Below are 18,207 nucleotides of genomic sequence, written 5' to 3'. Positions count from 1 at the left end.
ATTTACAACAAATTTGTCTTATGGATACAATGAAACTACTATTTTTGCAAAATTAGAGGAAATTTTCTCCAAACTCCTCTAAATTGGTTAGAAAAAAAATTTTAAAAAGAAAAAATCATCCTACTTTTACAAATAGGATCAAATTTATATATATATTTGTAATAGATATAATAGAATTTCAATTTATGGTATTCACTTCATGATGATTAATTTTTATTATTTAGGTTATTATATCAACTAGTTTATGGTATAAACAGAGTTTGAAGTTCAGATTTCTTATCCTACAACAAAAAATTTTACTAGGCGGATTAAAGGGAACCCACTGACTTACATTTTTTATTTTTTTTTTAATTTGTCAACAAAATTTACGGACAAAAGATATAACTTGCCTAGGGGCAGATAGGATATAAAATGGTAGATGATGTACATGTGCTATGTAGCTATCTAACAGTCAAGTTGATCTACCACTCAACAATAATATCAATAAATAAAATCACGTTTCAATCTAACTCTATTGAGTGCGTGACTCACCCGCCATCTCATCAAATATTGTTTATAAGCTCTACAAAGTACAAACAAGACACTCGGCAAAAGCTAAACACACAAGAAAAAACCATGTCTCCGTTCTCTCTCATTTTGGTCACCATAGCCATAGCAATCTTCGTCTATTACCTCCTAAACCTTCGTAGCCGTAGTAGTAGCGGTCTTCCTCTTCCACCAGGTCCTAAACCATGGCCCATCGTTGGAAACTTGCCTCACTTGGGCACAGTACCTCACCACTCTCTAGCAGACATGGCTCGAACCTATGGTCCTCTCATGCACCTCCGTCTAGGCTTTGTTGATGTTGTCGTGGCGGCCTCGGCTTCTGTTGCTGCACAGTTCTTGAAAGCCCATGACGCAAATTTTTCAAGCAGACCACCAAACTCGGGTGCTAAGCATATTGCGTATAACTATCAGGACCTTGTGTTTGCACCGTACGGCCCACGTTGGCGCATGCTAAGGAAGATCAGCTCAGTTCATTTGTTCTCTGGAAAAGCCTTGGATGATTACAAACAAGACACTCGGCAAAAGCTAAACACACAAGAAAAAACCATGTCTCCGTTCTCTCTCATTTTGGTCACCATAGCCATAGCAATCTTCGTCTATTACCTCCTAAACCTTCGTAGCCGTAGTAGTAGCGGTCTTCCTCTTCCACCAGGTCCTAAACCATGGCCCATCGTTGGAAACTTGCCTCACTTGGGCACAGTACCTCACCACTCTCTAGCAGACATGGCTCGAACCTATGGTCCTCTCATGCACCTCCGTCTAGGCTTTGTTGATGTTGTCGTGGCGGCCTCGGCTTCTGTTGCTGCACAGTTCTTGAAAGCCCATGACGCAAATTTTTCAAGCAGACCACCAAACTCGGGTGCTAAGCATATTGCGTATAACTATCAGGACCTTGTGTTTGCACCGTACGGCCCACGTTGGCGCATGCTAAGGAAGATCAGCTCAGTTCATTTGTTCTCTGGAAAAGCCTTGGATGATTTTAGACATGTTCGTCAGGTTAGATACCAAATTCAACATTTTCCAATTTCAATGCTGTCATAGAGTATTCTTTCTGTCTTTTTTTTTGTCTTTTCGTTAAAAACAAAATAAGTGTATGGCGTGTACATAAGAGTAATTATGGATAATATATAAAATATGTATTTCACGCCTCAGTTTACGTCACAGAGTGGAAAAGTTATTTGTTATTAAATAATACTATGTAAACCTAATTAATAAATGGAAGATATATATTTATAGGTAATTATTTTTATACATACGTTTTTCATTTATTATTTATTAAGTTTTGATGGGAAGGATGTGATATTATTTTATATAAAATATTTTTTTTACAGTGTGACCACAAAAATGAAAATATTTTATTCGAGGGCATGATCACTATTTCAATAATTCAATGAGTTGACCGGTCCCATTAGAAAATTGCATAATTTTTCTTTAATTTTTTTATTATAATTATTTAACCAGATGTCCTTTTCCAGCGTTTTGTTGTTTTCTCTTCCTGTTTTTGCTAAGCATGAATAAGGGAGGATTCGACCTGTGAAGTATATATCACGAGAAAGATGTATTTTAGACTATTATGGACCACTAGTTCATGAATCATGAGATCTCATGTAACAGCATATAGGTAGGGGGACCCGTAAAAGGGACCCCCATTAATGGAGCATAGTTCCTGCATAGGAAGGTTTTTGATTACTCTTTAATTGCGTTTTTTATGAGTCTGTCTCTCATAAGGGTATGTAGTTTTCAATTTTCATGATGGAATATTGTATTTTTTTTATTTTTTTTTATTTTTATGATTCGATATTTAGTAGAGACAGGATTTGAACCATGATATCTTAGTTGAATATTTTAGGAATCATCAATTGAACAACAATGCTCTTAGCACAAAAGAAATAAATATATTTTTATATTTATATTTTAAAATATATAATTATTTTCAAAAGTGAAAATAAATTAATGAGCATATTTTTTTTTTCAATTATTGTTTACTTTANCACACGTTTGTTTGGTTCAAAATTTAAAAAAAAATATATATATATATATATATATTAAATATTCAAAATAAAAATGAAAAATGAAAGAACATAAATAGACGTACGTATTAGTATATTACAAATTTGAGTGATAATTTTGAGACTAAAAGAAAGACTGTGTAAAATTATTTCATCTATTATTCTATTTATTCCAATTTAATAGCATACTATACCATTAGTACAATTTCGTAAAATATTATAAAAATTAATTTAATAAAGCATTCAACATATAAGTATTTATTTATTTATAAAAACTTTGTTAATAGAACAAAAGTTGAAACCACCAAATCTCCCTTTTTCTGTGCAAGTAAATTGTATTGATTCAATCTACATGAATATCCAGGAAGAAGTGTCAGTGTTGATACGTGCTATAGCAAATGAAAACTCAAAGCTCGTGAATTTAGGACAATTGCTCAATGTATGTACCGTAAACGCCCTAGGGCGAGTGATGCTAGGGCGGAGGGTTTTCGGTGATGGTAGTGGTGGTGGTGATGCCAAGGCAGATGAATTCAAATCAATGGTGGTGGAGGTGATGGTGTTGGCTGGAGTGTTCAACATAGGTGACTTTATTCCAGCATTGGAGTGGCTAGACTTACAAGGGGTAGCAGCTAAGATGAAGAAGCTACACAAGAGGTTTGATGCATTCTTGACCACAATTGTTGAGGAGCACAAGACTAACACTGGTGGGCAGCACAAGGACATGTTGAGTACCTTGCTTTCATTGAAAGAGGTTGCTCACGATGAGGGAGAGAAGCTCACAGACACAGAGATCAAAGCCTTGCTTTTGGTACCTATCAATCTCTCTCCTTAATTTTAATTCTCTTATTTTTTTGGCCAATCTTTCTCTTTGAGTTAAAGAATAATTCTAGATACACTCAATCGCACACATAATTTCACAATTTGTTAATTTGTGCAATTATAAATAGTTTGCATTTTATGCTCACTATTAACTTTGTACAACCCACCACTTTTTATCAATTACTTACAATAACACAAATTAACAAGTTGTAAAATTGAGCATGGGAAATAAAACATTAAAATGAAAATGTAACACGATACAGTGAAATGGGCTTAAAACAAAAATTATGATATATAAGAATTGATTAACTAATGTACATAGGGGAACTTATACTTTAAATATGCTTTGTTTTAATGAATCATCATATTACATAAAAGAGTGCTAAAAAGTGAGAGATGGGGTATTGATTTTTAAACGAGGGTAGTACAATTTTAAATTGACATTGCTACACAAATTTTCTCAAAAAATCGTAGAGGAGTTATTACGTAATGGACATGGAATTGAAAACTCGGATGCACTTGATACACGTATAACATTTAAAGTCCATATAGCTGGAACTATCACAATTGAATTGAGGTCTTATGTGGTACTGTCGAGGCTTTTTTTTTTTTTAAACGTACGGATGGAGATTTTTATTCGGACCAATCAATTTAATTTCTATCATTTTACTTTTCCGCGTCTCTTACCAAATACACGAAGAAAAAAAAAATTTACTTAGCTACTCAACTTGTAAATGCAAAGAAAAATAGGGTCCACCTTGAATCAAAATAATTTATACTTTCATACATTTTCATAATGTTCTTCATGCTTATTACTGACTTGTACGATCCAATAATTTTTGTCGATCAGTCATAATCGCACAAGTAGCAAGTTGTGAACGAATTAATTAATGTATATATCATATGATTATCTTTGTGGGAATGTATACTTTGAATATGATTTGTTTTAATCAAACATATACCATTAAAGAGTACTAAAAAGTGACGTGTTAATCTCTTATATGAGGGTAGTACAAATTTAAATTGACATACAACTAACATAAAGTTTTGATAGGATTGCTACAGGTATTTTCTTATAAAATCTTTGTGGAGTTATTAGGTGATTGACGTAGATAGGAAGATCGGATGCAATTGCTACACGTATAACATTTACATGTCCCAATCCCAACTATCACAATTGAATTAATTGAGGCCTACCTTCAAAAAAAAAAAATTAATTGAGGCCTCATAAAAAAAAAAGAATAATAATTGAGGCCTTTCAAAAAGTACAGATGGAGATGTGTCATTTGGACCGAGCAATTTAATTTTTTTCAAATCAGAGAGAAAATGGCTAGGAATAATAAAATTACAAAATTATCCGTAACTATAATAAAAGTATAGTAATATAATTTCTATCATTTTACTTCTTTATCTCTCTTACCAAACACAGGAAGAAAACAAAAAAAATTGTTTTCTTTTCCTCCCACTTTTTCTATCATCTCTATATTTTTTTTATTTCCATTTTTATCATCCTCTTAACCACATATACACCAAAATAACTATCGTTTTTATCATTTTTTTTTTTTTTTTTTTGAGAAGATCGTTTTTATTAATTATTATCTAAAAGAATAAGTGCGTGTTTAAAAAATAAATTACTTTAAAAAAAAAAAAAAAAAAAAACTAAGCTGACTTTTAAGGAAAATAAGCAAATTTTAAACAACTAAACGAGTTTATTTACTTTATATACGTGTCCTCAAAATGCTCTTTGTGCCTAAAATGGTTAGCTCAAGGGTTTTTTTTTTTTAAAGGAAATGCATGCACTTGTTGTCGTTTCAAATGCAATTAGAATAATTGCTCATTCCCTTTCATGCTTGCTAGCTTATACCTACCATAACAAATTAACAATTCCCTTGCCTAATAGAATTGTCCCAAAGAAGAAAATATTGCATGAGCCATTCTTTCAGCCATTCTTTCTCTTATATACACTATTTGAAGATAGTGATTCAAATGTCTATCTCTTGTCTATGTGCTTGCCTTTACTACCTACCTACCTACCTTAAGCCACTGCACTTGCTTGTATCTTTTCTTGTTCTATTCTATCTAGATTACATTACAATTTTCTAAAATTTTTTTTTTTTTTTGGGGTTAGGTATAATTTTGTAATTTTTATTTTTACCATTTTTTTTAAACCCTTTATATTTTTTGTTAGGTATAATTGTATAATTTGTATTTTTACCCTTTTTTTAAGACCCTAAATCAATGAGAGCAAGAACTCCCAAACAAAGAAAAGTGCTTGCTTTTATATATATATTTTCCTATAAAAGTAAATTTTACATAGAAATTTTACATATTTTGCTATGACATGATTGAACATAGCTGACAACCTTTGTGATTAATTCATCTTTGCAGAATATGTTCACGGCAGGCACTGACACGTCATCTAGCACAGTGGAATGGGCCATAGCCGAACTCATCCGGCACCCTAAGATCCTGGCCCAAGTCCAACAAGAGCTTGACTCCGTTGTGGGCCGAGACCGGCTCGTAGGTGAATTAGACCTAGCCCAACTCACTTACCTCCAAGCTGTGGTTAAGGAAACCTTCCGGCTCCACCCTTCAACCCCGCTCTCTCTGCCACGCATGGCAGCCGAAAGTTGTGAAATCGATGGCTACCACATTCCAAAGGGCTCCACTCTTTTAGTCAATGTTTGGGCCATAGCTCGTGATCCAAAACAATGGATCAACCCATTAGAGTTTAGGCCCGAACGCTTCCTACCAGGTAGCGAAAAGGCCCATGTTGATATTAAGGGAAATGATTTTGAAGCCATACCATTTGGTGCTGGGCGGAGAATATGTGCTGGGATGAGCTTAGGTTTACGCATGGTTCAACTATTAACTGCAACCTTAGTTCATGCATATGATTGGGACCTGCCTGATGGATTGATGCCTGAGAAACTGAACATGGATGAGGCATATGGGTTGACCTTGCAGCGAGCCGCGCCCTTGATGGTGCACCCTCGGCCGAGGCTCTCCCCACACCTCTATCGGGCATCCTCTTGAAAGGTTTTCATATATAACAAAAAATTGGACCTTGTACGTTTTTTTTTTCAACGCTATATTTGGTTAAGTAGGTGGTTGATTTGCACAAATCAGTGCCACCAAGGTTTATTTATCTTAGTTTTCCATGATGGTTTTGTGTGATCAGTATATATGAAATATGGAATAACTCAATAAATACTTAGTCGCCATATCCTAGTGCATCAAACGTCTTACTTTCTATAGTTTCACTTAGTTGTAGAACTAATTAAATCAATAGACTTGAAATTAAGGGACTGTTTGAATACCGCTTATTACTAAAAACACGGTAGCAAAATAATTTTTAAATGTGTGAATAGTGCCGCGGGACCTAGTTTTAAAGAAAATTTTGCTTAAATCCATACTTGCGGGTCCCGTGAACAGTGCACAGGGCCCACACAGAAAATGCAGCCGCTAGCACAAACGCAAACGCGTTTGTATCCAAAACTAACACTAATTAGAAGGCAATATTTTTAGCAGGTCATTACTTTTTGTGATCTCTTTGCTTCAATTCAACCTTTCATATATGTGGTGGAGAGTTGGATCCATTCATTGGCTTTGAGATTTATTGCAAATAAAAGACAATGTGACCATGTGGGCTTTGTCAAAAGGGAATGGCTTTTACAAACTTTTTTTTTAACGTGGGTTGATCATATGATCATATCTACTCTGAAGGACTAGATGAGCCTCTCCTTCAGTACTTTGGTTTGTTTTCATACTCCCTACCCTAAGTATTTCATGCCTTCAAGCCTAAAACTTCCAAAAACAAACAAGTTGGACAGAGTTTACCTCAAACGAGTTTGAATGAATTTTCTCCGACCTATTATATCATTATATTTGTAAAATCGTTTATGTATATTAAATCACATAACTCATTAAATTATTTAAACAAGTCAGATGACCCATTAAATAGGTTATATGACTAGGTGTACATGATAATTTTATATGTAATGTTTAGAAGAATTTGCCTTCAACTTGATTTGTAAACAAACTTAGTCCAAAATGTTTTATACAATAACTAAAATGATTCATGGCCTACAAATTGCCTAAGCATCGAGGCTTTAATTTTCCTTTTTTTGGCTCATAAGCAGTAAGCTTCAAGTAGACAAGTTAGGTTTTTTTGACTGGCATTTTAGAAATTATACAAAAAATTGAAGCCTTATTAATTAAAAATCATATATGCATGGGATATAGAGGGACAAGAATGGAAGATGAATTACCTTTTTTCTAAAAAGGATTCATTAACAACTTCAACTGTGATATAAATAATTGAGGGTTGAATTGGGGTTTAGCCGATTAGGTGATAGTTCAATAGTAACGAAGTCATTTGTAGTGTTTTATGTGTGTAGTTTGATTTTCATCTCCCCTCTCCACTATTTACATATCTTAAACATAAATGATCGATATAAAAGAAGATGCTTTACTACCCTAGATAGTAATAAATAAATAAAAATCTAGAATTAAGTGAATTACAAAAGACATAAACTTGATTTCTATTTATCTTTTTTACAACCTCTCAATCTCAAGATGTTGATAATACAAATAAGAGGAAAATTATTTCTCTTTAAAATCCGAGGAATAGACAAAGTCCAAGGATTATTTACATCTATTATTATTGCTCACAAAACTTTCAAGTCAATTTTGCTTAAATAAATCTTTTCTTTTTTAAAAGAAACTTCACATTCTTTGTCAAATATCAACTAACTTTTTAAATTTTCCTTTAAAAAAAAAAAAAAAAAAACTAACTAACTAACTTTCTAAATACAATGACTTTGGAGACACAAAAAATTTCACAATCGTCTAGACAATTAGTTGTTAATCACAACATTATCACAACAAATTATAAAAGTCAAGTTGTTATCAATTCTAATTTTAACCCACTAATTTGTTATAAAAGTGTTGTGAAAATATAAATCATAGACAGTAAGTTGTTATTAACTCTAATTTTTCTAAATACAATGATTTTGGAGACAAAAAAATTTCACAACCGTCTAGGTAGTTAGTTGTTAACCACAACATTTTTACAACATTTTCATAACAAATTATAAGTGGTAAGTTGTTATTATTCTAATTTTAACCCATTACTAAAATCACTTATTTGTCTGTATATAACAATCAATAACAATTTACTACTTAATATATTTATTGTAAAAATATTATGAAAATATTAGTTAACAAGTCTCAACCAATTGAGTTTTATTAGTTGTCATAAGTTGGGAAAAAAATGTAATTTAAAATAATACGGCGTCGTGTCAACCAGTTACTTCTGCTCTCTGCAAGTTCATCGAAATTCCACTCTTCCAATTCCAACGACTCGCAAACTTTTCATTTCATCGCAATCTCTTAAGAAAACTTTTTTTTTTTTTTTTTAATTTTCTTCTCCTTTCTCTCTTATTTTCTCACCAACCAAACAATGCCCAACAGTCCAAAATTAGGGTTTCCATAACCCCCACCGACCAAACAAAGACCGGAAAAATGTCGACGACGAGCCTCCAAATCAACCCCGAGTCTCCTCCCTTATCTCTCCAGCCACTGCTCATTCCGGCCAACGCCGACGGCCACGATGGTTCACCGGGATGCCACGGAGTATGGTTCGACGTGGTATTGGTGGTGGCGTCAGTGATGTTCATAGGGTACCTATCGATCCACGCGAAGAAGAACCTGAAGAAACTGTACAATCGAGGCTCGTACATTTTAATTTCCTATTATGCCCTTCTCTGGTTCGCTACCTTACTCAACCTCACTTGGTCCTCTCTTCAGGTCCCCTATTTACTTTCTTTCTAAAAAAAAAAAATTTATTTAATTTAATTTAATTTTTTTAATTAAATTTTTTGGTAATTGTTAATATATTATCAATTGTCCCAGAATGCCTAACCAAATGGACCCTTAATATGACAATTCAGTTGTTATCAATTTGTATGTTTAACTTTCATTCAAATCAATGGTATGGATAAGAGGCATGGAATTCAGTTAATAAATCTAGCAAAAAAAAAAAAATGCAGTTAATATAATAGCAGTAGTAAAAAGAATTTACTGTTTCAGTTCAAAATAAGATGTGTGTCCATTTTGCATCAGCTTAATTGGATTCTTTTTGCTGAAAATGGGTTAAAAGTATACTTGTACTTTGAAAAAGTGAGAAAAAGTGAGGTTTTATAATTTTGTATATAAACAAAATAAGCTATAAGCTAAAAGCTAAAGGAAAAAAGCTGGTGGGAAATGGACACGCATGTGATGATTTTTATAACTAAATCCCGATTGTTTGTTCGACACAGCATGTGTAAGGGTTTTGGTGAGGTTGCATTTTGTTCCTAATGAAACATTATACTGGCTCAACCTTAATGAATAATAATAACTCTGATTATAATATTCATCATTATAGTTTTTCTAGTGGTGAGAATCCATAGTTGACCCCAAATTTTGGGGACTAAGGCTTGGGTGGTGTTGTAGTTCTAGTGGTGGAGAGTGCTAGGTTGTAATATTGCAGAATGAAAAGTATGTAGAAACTAGATAGTTAAAGAGATTGTCATTCATTGTATTTGACTGGCAGTTTTTTTTTTTTTTTTTTTTGCTGATTTTTGAATGGTTAAGATTTGATTGTGATGAAGTAGACATGGCAATGCTCGCTGGGGAAGGAGGTGGCGTGGAATCTACTGTCATTGTTCACGACATCCGGAATGCTTTGTTTGGAGATTAGCTTGTTGGCTTTCTTACTCCAGGAAGATTACACAAGTGGGTTGGATGCTTTAGCACATAATTTCATGGTATCGGGGATCATTGTAGGTGTGGATATGCTTCTTAAGGTAATATTTGGCTTTTGCTCTAAGAGGCACTTTTTTTGGGTGGTTGTGTTTTTAGTTTTGTCACTGAGGCCCATTTAGGTCCTATGTTGAGGGTTTATTTTTCCGTCTTCTTATCATACCTTCTGCTTATGAGTGATCATTTTTATGGTAATAGTCTGTGCGATTGGTCTGTAAACATTGTCTCTTATCTCAATGATTACAGTTTCTGTTATTTGATTCTCTTACTGTTATTTTATTGAAATAGTGAATGCTAAACAGGGCCTATCTAGACAAATCTTTAAGCTGACCAAGTTGCCCTTTTGGCATATTACATTATTCTTACATAAAAGTGCTTAAAAGTTTATTACTGAAAAAGAATGCAAGAGTTCAAGAGTGATTTTGGGTCAGCGTCTATTTTCCCATTAGATACTCTCTCTAGCAATAAAAATCGGAGAGCTTAAGCAAGTTATTGCTTACATTTTAAGATTTTTTGGGGGATATTAGTGGAATCTATTTTAGACCTCTCTGTGCAACTCATGGCTTTGTACTAGTATGATGTAAATGCAAATTGCTGTATGTTAGAGAGAGAGAGAGAGAGAGAGAGAGAGAGAGAGAGAGAGAGAGAGAGAGAGAGTGACTTTTTTGAATAACTTAGTGTGATTAAATGCAAATTGCTGTATGTTAGAGAGAGAGAGAGAGAGAGAGAGAGAGAGAGAGAGAGAGAGAGAGAGAGAGAGTGACTTTTTTGAATAACTTAGTGTGATTGTGACTTTTTTGAATAACTTAGTGTGATTGTTACTACAAGAGCTTGGGCACAGCTGTACTCCTGTTGGACGTGGATTGTGCAATAACAAAATTGTAATGAATACATTATAATTTCAGATGTGGTGCTGGCATTGCACTGGCACAAACTGATACAGTGGGAAGTGGTTGATTTAATTTACATATCCTGGGGTTTAGTTATACTTATTCACAGAATGTACATGCATATTTGCTCATATTGTAAATTCTACCAAGTTTGCTCACAGTCCATCTTCAATGAAGATTCTGAGAGTAGGATCTCAGGGTTCTTTCCTACCTCTGGCATGCCTTTTGTTCATTCAGTGATACATTCAATGGGTCCGTTTGGATAGTACTTATTGTTGCTGAAAGTTGATAAAAACTGATGGTTGCTGAAAACACTGTAGCAAAATAATTTTTAAATGTGTGAATAGTGTTGTGAGACCCACTTTTAATATTAAATATTGCATGAATAGTGCGTGAACAGTGCATAAACAGTGCACGCACTGTTCATGCACGGTAAATTTTGTCCCCCCAAAGTCAACGAAGTGCGGCAAAAAAAAAAAAAAAAGGGTAAAACGCAACTTTACTTTGAGTAGCAAAACTTGCTATCCAAACGCAGGCATTGAGTCATATTATTCACTGATTGCAAGAGGAGATCCCATTGCTCGAAGCAGGCTGTTCAATTGTTATATTTGTCACCTGTTTTATGCTTGTTAGAAGCAGCCTAGGTCATTAATAGTTCCAACGATGATAACTCGTTGTCATATTTGGTGAGATTATTAATTGCAGTTTCCTAGGTCTTTATGGTTTGGTAGATTTTTACTTATCAATGATAATAAAATAAAAAAAAGTTCTTATATTTTGGTAGTTGAAGCTACTATTTTTTTTCTTTTCTTTTCTGGAATTATTCTGAAGTTGGATTTGGTAGACAAGTGTGTATCAAATTATATAGCTGGATATAATTGGTCTCATTTTCGGTAGACAAGTGAGTGGCAAATTTCTGTCCCACACATCTGGTAGATTTTTACTTTTTTTAAAAAAAAAAAAAAGGTTCTTATGATCTGGTAGTTGTAGCGATTATTATTATTTTTTGTTTCCTGGAATTATTCTGAAGTTGGTTTTGGCGGACAAGTGAGTGGCAAATTTATCTCCTACATGTGCATGTATGTGTTCTGTATGGCTGGATATAAATTGGTCTCATTTTCAGTAGACAAGTGAGTGGCAACTATCTGTCCCGTAGATTTGGTAGATTTTTACATGTAAACAAAAAAAAAATTTCTTATGATTTGGTAGTTGGCTTGAATCTACATTTTTTTTCCTGGAATTATTCTGAAGTTGGTTTTGGTAGACAAGTGAGTAGCAAATTTCTGTCCTACATGTGCATGTATGATGTATAACTGGATATATTTGGTCTCATTTTTTGGTAGACATGTGAGTGGCAAATTTCTATCCAACATCTGCATGCACTTGTCTGTATAGCTGGATATAATATTAATTGGTCTCGTTTTTGTTTTTGTTTTTTGGTCTGGCTACGTAAGGAAGTGAGGAGTAGTCTCCACTTCGTATATTTACTTGTACAACTAGTGTTGTGACCATCAGCTTGTTCATATTCTTTAACACTTAATTTTCAGGTAATTTATGTATTTGGGTTTGGGGTCCCGCTGTTCATTGATGGTGTTGGAATCACTAATAAGCTGAAGTGGAGTTTGTGGATAATCCACAAACTATTGCTGACTGCAGTTTATGGCTTCATATTGTTTGTGCATTTCTCAAAATGGAGAGCCAGGCTGCCCCGTGAGTACATTTCTGATTCTGTTATCATCATTTTCTTGCAGGATTTAATCTTATTTAACATGCACTTCTCTCTTTTATCTTCTGCAGCCAGACCAGGATTCTACAACTACATTGTCATAATGTTTGTCATTAATGCTGTAGCATTATTTGCTTGTGGGCTTGCTGGGCTTGGGGCCGGCTTTGGAATTTGGTACCTGTAAATTTCAATTTTCTTAAAATGAAATTAAAATTGTGCTAGTACTTTCATCTATTATACTTAACCGGTGCTCTTAGGGCAATTGTTAATAAACCATATTAGAAAAGTTTTACAACCACTTTCATGGGAAATATAAGAGTTGACAGAAAAATTAATTGTTTTATCATTTTCTCATAAAATGTTTCTAAAAATAGTTCTTAAACAAATGTCCTTAGAGCATTGATTAACATTTCCCATACTTTAATTTGGCACTTGATTTTTCTTCCCCCTCATCTATTACACTTCCACTGCAGGTTGTACAATCTCACAGTTACCTGCTATCACTCACTCTATCTTCCTCTTCTGTATGTAACTTTTCTAGCTGATTTTTTCCAGGTGATCCTTCCACCACATATCGTGGTTATACAAACTTTTCTAGCTTTTTTTTTTTTTTGGTGTGTCATGAAGGTATTAATTACACAACCTTTTTTCTTTTTTTTTTTTCTTTTTTTACAGGAGGACGATTTTCTTTTGGAAAATGCATATTACTCTGAGATGAAAGATGCTGGATTCTTCGATGCAGATTGGGATTAGTCCTGTCCAAGAACAATTTGTAAATGGGACTACAGCCTTTGTTGTATACTGTGTAAATTGTTTTAAAGAAAGTCACACTGTTGGATTCTGTTGATAAAATGAAGAGGAAAGGTTTATTAGTTGCATCCCTTAAAAAATTATTCAATCAGTCAATTCATTATCATTATGAATGAAACTTGGTGATGAAATGTTATGAAAGTTGCAAGACTCTTGCATCATAATTTATGTGGATGATAACCACGATAAAAGTCGCATTAACGGAGCCGATAAAAATGGTGGGATAAATCTATTTTATTTTTGGAAAATTTTTATTACGCTTGTCTCAAAACTTGCATGATATAAATTATAGGGGGCAGATGAGGTCTTGGGTTCTGGTTCTAGACTCATCAGCTGCCTATGAAATTTACCAACAGAAAAATTCTAGATAGGAATTTAACGTTAAGCTCATATATAAATTTCAAATAATTTAGGTTTTCCGATATGGTTAACAGATGTTCTCATCATATCATTTAATAAAGCTGAGTTTGTTTATAGATTTTGGCAATGAATAGTTACTCTCTAGAGCATTCAAATAGGGTCTGCTAAAATAGTTAAAATACTATTTTAGAACGCCAAACACCAAAAAACATATTATATTGGAACTGCTAAATCTAAAAAAATGACTACATGCTACTATGAACGGCTATTAGTAGCAGCTCATCGTAACAAGTTGCTAATTTTGACTAATTCTTTTTTATTTCAACTCTCTCTCTCTCTCTCTCTCTCTCTCATATCGGGTTATGGTGGTGGGTTGGTTTGATTGAGTTGTGGTGGTTGGGTTCTTTGGTTACGATTTTGTTGTGGGTTGTTGCAATTGTGGTGGGTGTTGATTGGCTTGCGGTGGTTGAGTTGGTGGTTCACCTCATGGGCCATGGGTTGAATTTGGTGTGGTGGTCTTGGTTACGAGCGGTGGTTCATGCTAAGATTTGAGGTGTGGTGGTCTTGGGATGCGTTTGGTGTGCTAGTGGGTTTTGAGTGCCATGTGTTGCGGTGGGTATGAGTTTGTAGAGGAGTTTTGACTTTAAGCTTGGGGTTGAAAATAAAAAGATGTATGGGAATTGTATTTTTCTGGAAATTTTTCTGGGTTTTCAAAGTGATTTTGAGGTTTCATGGCTGGCATATTTTCGAGTATTGCAGTGGATTTGTGGGTGATTTTTTTGGGTTTCTTGTGTGATGTCACTGGAGGAGAATGTGATGAAAGAATGGGAAAATGTGGAAGAGGCAGAGAGATCTCTGCCAGGCCGTGCAAAAATGTGGGAGACTTGTGGAAGGTGTTGGTGTGGCTGTGATATTGTGGTGGTTAAAAAAAAAAAAAAAAAAAAAAAAAAGAAAATTTTGAAATTATTTTATATTATTTTAATGAGTTGAAATTAAAATAGGAAATGAGATATAAAGTATATTGTTAAGTGAGATATTAAAAGAGAAATCCTATGTCTACAACATTTTTACAACAATTTTACAACAAATCCTAAGTGACAGGTTGTTACTGGTTATTATTGTTGGGGCAAAAAAGTAATCTTATTATTAGTTTCAAATTTGAACCAATAATAACTAACCACCTATGATTTGTTGTAAAAATATTGTAAAATTATTGTAAACGTAGCATCTTTCGTATTAAAATAGATAAAGTAAGTTTTTGAATTACTAAAAGCTAAATTTTTTAGTATTTCAAATGTAAATGCTTAAGAAGCCAAATAAGGTTAGCTGATCATAATATCTTATCACAATATAATTTGAACAATTAGAACTTGTTCCAATTTTAAGCCCAGCCTATTCTTTTCTATAAATACATTTTCACATCATGCTATTATCACATCATTAACAATCAAACTATGCTTATAGATATTACATGGATATTTAAACTTTTTTTATTAAGATTACAAGTTACGGATATCATATTATAGACATATGGCTATGTTAACTTATAGATTTTGCTACATATATTATATATACAACTAATAATCATGAAAATAGTAGTTCTCTTCTTGGTCGCATATGAGAGATTCCATCAACATATGTGTGTACATTATCTTCAGCTAAATTTTGAAGAAATGTGGATTGAAAATGTTGTTTATAAAGCAAATTATTTATTGTTACTATTTCCAACTTAAAACTTCCATATAAAGGTATTTCAAAAAATCCGTAAAATGCACATGCTACAAGCTAGTATTAATAAATTCCAAATATGTACTCTCAAATACTATTGCTGATACCTATAATAACGATTTTAAGGCTGACAGCACATTCGTCACAATAATAAAATGAATCAAAAACTATGTGTGTATATATATATATATATATATTCATCATATACAGGTGAAGTTATCTCGAATATATATATATATATATATTTATATATATTTATTTGTCAAGATGAGCTGACACTCCATAACCCCCTTTGATGTTCAATCAGCAAGCCACCCCTGGTGCTGGGAAGAACATGAAATAATTTATTTCACAAAGCTTCGCCCCAGTTCCAGCTCTGGGGCAGCAAATGTGGTGGTTTTAAAACATCCACATTCCCTCTATTTGCTAACATTCAATGAAGATCTTCGAGGGAGTATTCTTGTTCAAAACCAAGATAACAATCTGAAACTAAAATCAATTTCATACCCTGAAAAAAAAAAATACAATATCCAAGTATTACTCCTTTTTATTTTTTTGACGAAGTAACTTAAATAAATACTGTTTTATTTATTTACAAATAGATTTTTGATTAAAAAAAAAATCCCCTTTTTATGATAAATATGTTTGAATTTAAAATTATTAAAAAAAAAGAGAGACATAATTCATATAACTTGATTGAATTTAATCCTCCTTGGGAAAAGATAATGCTATTTGTGATGTATTAGTCAATGTGAACATGAATCTGAATTTAGATAGGGACCTAATATACAGTACTGAAGTTTTGCCCTTTATATGATACTACATCATTTTCTCTTCTTCCCATACTACAACCAAACAAAAGAAAACAACATCTAATCTCCTCTTCTCCCTCTTAACATTTTAAAACATCCAAATAGAGGAAATAGATGACTAGTCTGTAAAGCCATATCAACTAGTCTATGATGCTAAGCTTCCTTTAATACAATGAAATCATTTTGATTGTTGACAAGTAGTAAAGACCTTCGGATGGATGTTTTTGTCATCTCACACTTTCTTTTGCCTGCCCCTTTTTATGTATTATTGATTGGCAGACTAAATTTATGGTCTGGTGAGTCAGGTTTTGGGTGTTATGGAATTAGATGGGGCAAATCCTAAACCTGATTGGATTGGGACAGGTTTTTCGATTGAATAATTAATTGGGTTGAAATGGGAACAGGTTTCTCAATTGAATATTTTAATTGTTTTTGGTGTTTTGGGAGGGCTTTCCCATCCCAAACCTAACTTGTTTCCATCCCTAACTATTAAAAACCTTTTAACATGTAAAAGAACATTTAGAATAAGAAGAAAATAGAGGGGGCTGCAGGACTGAAATAGAAAGAGGGAATTAAATTTGACCTGGAGACTGCCCAGGGTTGATGGTAACTCCATGTGGGTGACTAAGCGATCAGAGAAAGAAATCCTTTTCAGAGCATATAAGTCAGAGGTGGAGGTGTTACCAAGAACCAACCACCATGCTTCAACTTTAACCTGTAAAAACAATCCAGGCTTAGTTGGTGCAACTGACTGCTAATATATAATGGGGTGAAATTTTACCTTGGGAAACCGGGGGGTAAAAGCTCTTGATTTGTTCCGTTTGAAATTGATCTTCTCCAATCTGATGGTTAGAGTAGGGGATTTTGCACCATCAGTGTCCCTTTTCTGAAGTTTTAATCTCACTTGAACAATAGGAAAATGCTGCAAATCCTGGTAAAACAAAATATAGAAGATTAACAACTACTGAAATCATTTGACATTCTTGCCAGCTAAGAATACAAAATAGCAGCTGTATTTCTAAATAATCAGACAACTGATGCCTCATATTGTCACCACCCTCCACGTGGGCATGTAGTTGCAAAGACAAAAGTTGTTAGAAGCATTAAAAAATTAAACCACTTTAGAGGGGCACTCCACACCTGATTCAATCTTGAAGCAGGAGAATTTCCAACCACAGTCTGGAAAGTAGCCTTTGGAAGATCCAACAGTTGCTGCACGTTGGAAATTCCTCTTTTGTTTAATGAACTTGCAAGATCAACATTCATGGATGGCAACATCCAAAAATTGGAATCCTCATCAAACCATAAACCCTGAAAACAATCGAAAAGATCAGAGGTCCGGAGGGAGAAAGTGATATTTTTATAAAAACAAATAGACTGAGCAAAAGAGCAAGATCTTTTTAAAATCCAATTTAATAACTAAATTAAGAACAATTAGGGTAAATTCACCAATCACATACCAAGTAGGTGCAAGTATTCCTTTTGCTTACAAAAAGGTCATATATAATGCACAAAACTCCCACTTCTAAGGGGGTTTGGGAGAGGTGATTGGTAGGAAGCCCCCAAGGTTTTTATTAAAGGCTGATTCCCTATGCCTTCTGCTTACTGGTGAAATATAATTTATCGAAAAACGTAATTTACCATTGGATTTCATTGCTGTAGAAAAGATAATCTATGAGTTATGTTCTCTCATATTTCTT

General features: G+C 33.6%; 3 protein-coding genes across 6 annotated transcripts in view; 2 read left to right on the top strand and 1 right to left on the bottom strand.

Moving 5' to 3' along the window:
• The first annotated feature begins 539 nt into the window (after positions 1–539).
• Positions 540–6,598, top strand: LOC112039462 (flavonoid 3'-monooxygenase). The gene is made up of 3 exons (XM_024072338.2): positions 540–1,542; positions 2,920–3,363; positions 5,763–6,598. The coding sequence occupies exons 1-3, from the start codon at positions 616–618 to the stop codon at positions 6,408–6,410; spliced, it is 2,019 nt and encodes a 672-aa protein (XP_023928106.2). The 5' UTR covers positions 540–615; the 3' UTR covers positions 6,411–6,598.
• A 2,098-nt stretch (positions 6,599–8,696) lies between these two features.
• On the top strand, positions 8,697–13,669 carry LOC112039479 (protein CANDIDATE G-PROTEIN COUPLED RECEPTOR 2). Of its 4 annotated transcripts, none has more exons than XM_065771523.1 (6): positions 8,697–9,185; positions 10,034–10,225; positions 12,619–12,781; positions 12,869–12,977; positions 13,271–13,352; positions 13,473–13,669. In XM_065771523.1, exons 1-6 carry the CDS (start codon positions 8,901–8,903, stop codon positions 13,548–13,550), a joined length of 909 nt encoding a protein of 302 aa, XP_065627595.1. In that variant the 5' UTR covers positions 8,697–8,900; the 3' UTR covers positions 13,551–13,669. The 4 variants fall into 4 exon arrangements, with proteins under 4 accessions (XP_065627595.1, XP_023928121.2, XP_065627596.1 ...); XM_024072353.2 differs by having other exon boundaries at positions 8,700–9,185; positions 12,869–12,971; XM_065771524.1 differs by having other exon boundaries at positions 9,071–9,185; positions 10,031–10,225.
• A 2,057-nt stretch (positions 13,670–15,726) lies between these two features.
• Positions 15,727–18,207, bottom strand: part of LOC112039464 (DExH-box ATP-dependent RNA helicase DExH14) — a 35,605-nt gene continuing 33,124 nt past the window's right edge. Inside the window, exons 36-39 of the mRNA XM_065771498.1 lie at positions 17,648–17,818; positions 17,289–17,438; positions 17,091–17,222; positions 15,727–16,203 (exon numbers count right to left, since the gene is read on the bottom strand). Coding sequence (XP_065627570.1) covers positions 16,129–16,203; positions 17,091–17,222; positions 17,289–17,438; positions 17,648–17,818 — 528 coding nt within the window. The 3' untranslated portion in view covers positions 15,727–16,128. The remainder of the gene's footprint in view (positions 16,204–17,090; positions 17,223–17,288; positions 17,439–17,647; positions 17,819–18,207) is intronic.

Source organism: Quercus suber, unplaced genomic scaffold (assembly GCF_002906115.3).
Source record: "Quercus suber isolate HL8 unplaced genomic scaffold, Cork oak 2.0 scaffold_45, whole genome shotgun sequence".
NCBI lineage: Eukaryota > Viridiplantae > Streptophyta > Magnoliopsida > Fagales > Fagaceae > Quercus > Quercus suber.
This window is presented reverse-complemented; position numbering and strand designations above follow the sequence as displayed.

Bases quoted from the DNA above. Each gene is read 5' to 3' on its own strand.
- LOC112039462 (XM_024072338.2), top strand. From the start codon at position 616: ATGTCTCCGTTCTCTCTCATTTTGGTCACCATAGCCATAGCAATCTTC. The intron at 1,543-2,919 runs GTTAGATACCAA...ATGAATATCCAG, and splicing joins ATTTTAGACATGTTCGTCAG to GAAGAAGTGTCAGTGTTGAT. The intron at 3,364-5,762 runs GTACCTATCAAT...TCATCTTTGCAG, and splicing joins AGATCAAAGCCTTGCTTTTG to AATATGTTCACGGCAGGCAC.
- LOC112039479 (XM_065771523.1), top strand. From the start codon at position 8,901: ATGTCGACGACGAGCCTCCAAATCAACCCCGAGTCTCCTCCCTTATCT. The intron at 12,782-12,868 runs GTGAGTACATTT...TATCTTCTGCAG, and splicing joins ATGGAGAGCCAGGCTGCCCC to CCAGACCAGGATTCTACAAC. The intron at 13,353-13,472 runs GTGATCCTTCCA...CTTTTTTTACAG, and splicing joins TTCTAGCTGATTTTTTCCAG to GAGGACGATTTTCTTTTGGA.